Source organism: Bidens hawaiensis, unplaced genomic scaffold (assembly GCF_021521415.1).
Source record: "Bidens hawaiensis isolate Kalapana, Puna unplaced genomic scaffold, B.hawaiensis_p1.1 tig00035132_1, whole genome shotgun sequence".
Taxonomy (NCBI): Eukaryota; Viridiplantae; Streptophyta; class Magnoliopsida; order Asterales; family Asteraceae; genus Bidens; species Bidens hawaiensis.
The window spans coordinates 203,701-210,170 of NW_027496122.1; the positions used below are offsets into that span (position 1 = coordinate 203,701).

Here is a 6,470-nt window from a genome sequence, read left to right on the forward strand (position 1 = left end):
AATCATAATGACATGTACTGATGTACGTTGGCATATTTACGTGTCTACTATATTATTTCTTAGGTCATTTACCTATTTAAAGCTAGTCGATTCGTATTTAATTATACGGTTACTATTTGAGCACGTTAGTCTTAAAAAGAACATAACAAAGTAAAGATCAACCATAACTGGATGTTAGTATCTTGCCCGAATAACCCCTTCAAATACCAGTTATTCCTTATGTATTCCTTCATCACACCTGCTAACCTGCCGTGCATACAAAAATCATCATCACGTGAATGCTCTAATTTTACTATCCAAGATAATTTATTTATAATACGTTATACGAGTGCCGCTATTAGTTCTGGTCTTTCATTATAAACATGTTGAAATGGCGAATTTATTTTTCTAAGTTTAGTTCCGGTATAGTAACAAACATAGTCAATACCAACCGAATTCACGTTGACTCGCCAATGCAATGTCCATGCTTTACCGACCAATTTCGCTACGCAACGCGCGGGTAATTTAATAGTTATATAAAGTATCATAACATACGTGCCGAAGCACAAAATGTATATAAATTATTTATTGCTTTGTGTGTTTTAAAATTATCCTAATAGTTAATCAATAAGGTAAGCGGTTGGATCACCGGCTAAAAAAGCCATTGTTGAAAACATATTTGTGGTAACCTTAACTTTGTTGTAATTTCTTACTAGAAGAATTTGCAATATAATCATGTTCAAGAGTCTTGTTTTGATGTTTTCCTCTTGTTAAAAACATGCACCTCATATTTTATACGTTGTTGTCATTTGGCCAAAACTCAAGTGTCACATTATTTAGTTTGAATGGTGACTTATTTTGATGTATTCTGTATATACTTTAGGTAAACAAATATAAAATAGTCAAGCGTGCGGAATTAAAATATAGTCACAAATCAAATGGGCTCATCTTCATTTCATTTTCCGTTATGTGGATAATACATATCTAGACAAAACACTTGCTAGAGAAAAAATTGTCAAAAATGAATCATTTATATTTTTAGTTATTAAATTAAACGAAAAGATATAGATTTATTGGTTATTGTTTCTCGCTTCTATTTCTTAAAAAAACAATAAAAATAAATAAATAAAAACAATATATTTAGTTTATATTGTTCTCATTATGTATATGACCTACACGCTTTCAGGAATGGGGAGAGGGGGCTTTTAGGCTATAGGGCAATGGTGTATGAGACCCGGTATAAAATAATTTTAATAATTTTTATGGGTATGAGATTTGTTGATATACCTATTTACTCAAAAATATATGCCCATTTGCTTTATTATATACCGTACATGATTTTCTCTATACTCAATTATATTTTCTAGTTTATCTCAATTTTTCCATCATTTCCAAATTCCAAATCCCAAACTAATAATAGTTACCCAATTGATTTTCGTTTGTGTACCCAACGAAAATTTCTAATAACTTAAGGGGTTATTTGGTATCATCTTAATGGTCGTTAATAGATTATCTCTTAAGTTAAGAGGTAAAATTAAGTCTGAATAATTAAGAGACTACCTCTTAATTATTAAAAAGTTATCAATCATTAAAAGTCTACCAAACATTGCTTAACATTTATACCCGATATTCGAGGAGTTTTCTATCATATATAAAACAAACTTTTATAATTAAATATGTGGTTGGTACATATTGGCACTCTCCCACGATCACATAGCATTATGGAAGGTGTTAGTGACACAATCACCACTACAATATCTTTCTATAAAATCATCAAACCTATAAATGATAAATCTCTAGAAGGTGGAAAGTAAGTACTCAAGTACCTCAAGTCCCCAACCAAATTCAAGTCATTCAATTCACCACTTTGACCTATTGACCTTTAGCCTATATTTAACACGTGTCATACAAACTCCATTCCAATTCATTTCCTTGGACGTCCATCTTCAACACCAACAAAAAAACATTCAAACTTTCTTGTTCTTTAAGACTCAGTTTCTTGAATTTAATTTCAATGGGATTTCTTAGCATATTATTGTGTACTATTGGTCTTGGAATCGGGTTTGTTTTCGGCATCTGTCTCGGGTTCTACTTCTTCATCTACTCCGACCCGGAAACTGAAACATTTCAGGTAAACAATCTTTAACCTTCAATATGCATACTTTCATGTTTTTATCCATTTTAAATCATTTATCTTGTGCTAGTTTTATGGGTTTTTTGTGATGCTTCTTGATTGAAGATGCCATGCATTTATTACTAATCTGAAAATTAATGTTTAATAAATTCTTTGTTTAATGTAAATATTCATCTTATTATTGTGATGAAGTTTAGAATAAATTATTCTAAATAATGGTGACAAATTGGTAGTAGTTTGTAATTTTTTAATTTTTTGTAATCTTTAAATTAATGGGTTCTTGATGAAATTATGATCATTGATTCCATGCTTGTTTGGGTTGTTTTCTTTTGATGAAATTTTCTAATTTTGGGAGAGCCTTAGCTGGAATACAGAATACTATGAAATATTGATTGTCACATTTTTGCTACTTAATGCATAGTTTTTCTTTATTTATTACTTTATTGCTTTCTTTTTTTATTTTGTTACATGTGAGGAGCAAATATTAATGATTCCTTGATATCTCCTGGGCTTTTTGGAATGTGTTTAAGCTTTATTTTATCTAAAGTTTTAACCTTTATTCCTATTTCTTTATTTTCTTTCATGGGGTTTTGTTGAATTTCATGGTTTTCGAGCTTAGTAATGATTTTTTGTTTTGTTTTTTACACATGGGGTTTATTTAATATTTTTATATAATTTATCTTCTAGTCTTTTCCTAATCCTTTTAATATATTATTTCTTGATTTATCGACTACCGGTTTACATGACCCTTATATTTGTTTGTGTCAAAGATATCACCCTTAACCTGAGCATGCTTAAAATTGTATAAACATGAACATGACCCTTTTAACAAGTTTATCTAACGAGTCAAATGGTTTGATGATTAAAAACATGTTAAACGGCTTGAAGTGTTGTGATAAATAAGTTAAACGGGTCAACAAGCTGGCCGACTTAATTAAACAGGTTAACTCGAACATGACCCCGCTTATTAACATGTTAGATTTGAAAACCTAAAATCTGGTTATTTTTGTGCCATGTTTCGGGCTGTATCAGGAACAGAACACGTTAAACAGGTCAATCTGAACATGATCCGCTTTTTTACAACCCAAAACCTTATTATTGTGTCATGTATCAGGATCCGGTAGTGAAGCCAATTTCCGAGCTTGATTTAGCAAGTCTCCAAGATTTGATGCCTGAAATTCCTCTCTGGTTGAAGAATCCTGATTATGATCCCGTACGTGCTTCTTCACAACATTAATTAAGCCACGTTCCAACATTTCGTTATCTTTGTTAATTCTGTAACTTACCTTACTCATATTTATAGGTTGACTGGCTAAACAAATTTCTTTTAAATATGTGGCCGTATCTCGACAAGGTACATTGTAAGAAACCGAAAAAAGAAAATATCAACTTTTATAATATTTGTAGTATTTTGGGGCGAAAATCGTTAAAGGCTATTCAATTTCAGGCAATCTGTGATGCTATAAAGCAGACAATCGAACCTATAATATCTGACTATATAGGACACGGGCACCGACATATTAAAGCAATCACGTTTGAGACGTTAAGCCTTGGGACCCTCCCTCCGATATTTCAAGGTTAGTGTACGGGTATTTTGGTCGTTTATGCTCTTAATCTATTCGTAAGTAATGTATATTGTATTAAACAATTTGCAGGCGTTAAAGTCTGTGAGACCGATGAGAATCAACTAGTGATGGAACCAGCGATTAAATGGGCTGGAAATCCAAATATAGTCATGGTTGTACAAGTATCGGCTTTTCGTATCAAGATTCAGGTAAGATAATATGGTAAATGACAACTATGCCCTTCTAAACGTTAATAATCTTTTTTTTTTTTTTGTGTGTTTGATTCTCAGTTGGTGGATTTACAAGTGTTTGTTGTTCCAAGGGTAGTGAAGAAACGTGGATCTACTCACTGGTAGCAGATCTACTTTCCTCGGGTATGATTAAACTGTTTCACCGATGGTTCCTTTGAATCCGTGTTCTTCCACCTACAAAATGAACAGCGCCGTTACTTACCCCTCAGAAAGGGACAGAGGGGTCCTCTTTGGGGTAACCCTCCGGCGTGAGAATCAGTATCTTTGTGGAGAAGATAATAAAGTGTGAGTCAGTGAAATCTCAAGAGTATTGCTGAATCGCTGAATACTCTTGATTGTGTGACTGTCTGTTTTTCTGTAACTGACTGTGAGTGAATATAATTCAATATGATTGAATGTGATATCACTGCTTGTAACTGTCAATGATTGAGTGTGAATGAATGTGTCATCAAAGTGGAGTTGATGCTGTATTTATAGTGCTAGGGTTTCCACTGGCTGGGCTCAGCCTCGTTGGCCTCCTCCAATCGCACTGCGCCACGTGTCCTCTGGGACACCTGGCGCTTTCTCGTTGGTTGAAATCATGTGGTAGCACATGTGTCATGCTGAGTTGTCGACCTTTCATTTGGCAGCTGTCAACATCAGCATATTCTTACTCCTTAAAAAGATGCCTTCTAGAAGAGTGTCTGACGTGCACAATCAAGGTTGCCCTGATCCTGATTTGGATAAGGACGAGGTTGATTATGTGCACGTGTGATATGCGCCCATCCTGAGGATGCGCGAAGTCTTCTTTTTATTCTCACGCGCAGATATTTCATGCGCAGGTATGATATGCACGAGCGTGTGATATGCGCCGCGCGCTGGTGCGCCACGCGCATATGTGACGCGCGAGCATATGTGATGTGCAAGAGCATGCGATATGCGCCGCGCGCATATGTGATGCGCGAGCATATGATGCCTGAGCATGTTTTGTATGCGCGATGCGCCTGGGTTTTGGCTTTGTGCCTTCATAATGTCTTTATCTTGTGGGTTGACCCGCCTTGCTTGGTGTTGAGGCGGGTACATACCTCTTCAAGCCCCCCCAGTCTAATGTGTGTCTTATCTTGCGCGAGCGTGGTAAGATAGATATTAGACTCACTGAATTGTCCTTTTATAGGGGGTTTTGTCGTTTTCTTTGTTGTTTCCATCGTCGCGCGAAGTTCTATCCTTTTGGTTGAAAACGAAAGGTCCAAAACACGTGGTTGGTTGGTGATGACGTGCGCCGTAAACGTGTCAGACGTTTCGTGTGCTCGAGGGTGCTACAGTTGCCTTTCACGTCCCCTCACACAGCTGTCTTGAACACGTGTCGCACTCGCATTGGTTAGTACCTGCGAGTGGGGGCGCGTCTCTGTTCCGTGGCAGGTCGGTTACATCTTTTTGTCCCCTCACACAGCTGTTAGGGACACGTGTCGCGCCGTCGTTGGGTTGCCCCTGCGAGTGGGGGCGCGTGAAACCCGATCAGCTGCCACATTTCTCTCTCCTGGGCCTATAAAAGCAGGCCCTTAGGAAATTTTTATCTTCATCTTCATTGTTGCTAAAATTCAAATTTCTGCTTTCACATTCTGATTTGAGTGTTTACATCGATTCGAATCCTCGATTATCGGCTATTACAGTTGTATGTCTGATAGTTCATACTCGTCTAGCCCTTCAATCACCTCCGTTGCCTCTCGAAGACGCCGTGTGAAATCTGTGGTGATGTCGACATTGAAGCAAAAGGGGAAGGGGAAGAAGGTTGTTGAGACCACATCGGAGGAAGTAGGGAGGACCAAGGCCACCAAAAGGTGGAATGAAATCCCCTGCAAATTGAAGCAGGCAGATCTCGACAACCTGATCACCTCTCAGGGCTTTCCCACCCTGTTTGGCTGCATGTTGCCTAGGTCCGGGCAAACGGCGGCGGACCCGCCTGCCGGCTATATATCCCTATATAGCCACTTTTTCTCCCACTGCAACCTTCGTCTCCCGATGACAAGGTTTGTGGGTGCACTGTTGAAGTTCTATGGGATTCACATATCCCAAGGTCCATCCGTTTGGACTCGTGCGCGTGACTCACTTTGAGTTCATGTGCAAATCCCAGCGCGAGGAACCCACTCCTCGGCGCTTTCAATATTTTTATAAGGCCAAGATCCAAGACAATTGGATCTCTTTTATTCCTCGCAGTCAGAAAGTGAAGTGCTCCACTGTTTCATTCAAGAGCCTTCATGACTGGTCTGAGAGGTTTTTTTACATTAAGGCCGGTGTGATCCCCATCCGTATGACCATGCGCTCTATTACTTCTGCGCCTGCGGATGAGGGTGTCCTCAAGAACCCAACTGGCGCATGGGTTAAGAAACTGACCGCCGAACCATCCCCCGCGAAGAAAATTTGCGAGGAGGCGCTGGTTGGGGTCGGCATGAGCAGGCTCTGGGCCGACAGCGCGCTTGAGCCCGTTATCCAAGTCGACGGGTTGTGTAAGTTTTTTTTTTTTTTTTTTTTTTTTTGTTTTTATATTTGCGCGAGCATCGTTCT

At 38.1% G+C, this 6,470-nt stretch overlaps 1 protein-coding gene across 1 annotated transcript; it reads left to right on the forward strand.

Annotated features, from left to right (window-relative positions):
* The first annotated feature begins 1,993 nt into the window (after nucleotides 1-1,993).
* On the forward strand, nucleotides 1,994-4,034 carry LOC143587094 (synaptotagmin-3-like). The gene is made up of 5 exons (XM_077068486.1): nucleotides 1,994-2,110; nucleotides 3,228-3,326; nucleotides 3,417-3,690; nucleotides 3,769-3,887; nucleotides 3,969-4,034. Exons 1-5 carry the CDS (start codon nucleotides 1,994-1,996, stop codon nucleotides 4,032-4,034), a joined length of 675 nt encoding a protein of 224 aa, XP_076924601.1.
* The last annotated feature ends 2,436 nt before the right edge of the window (nucleotides 4,035-6,470 follow it).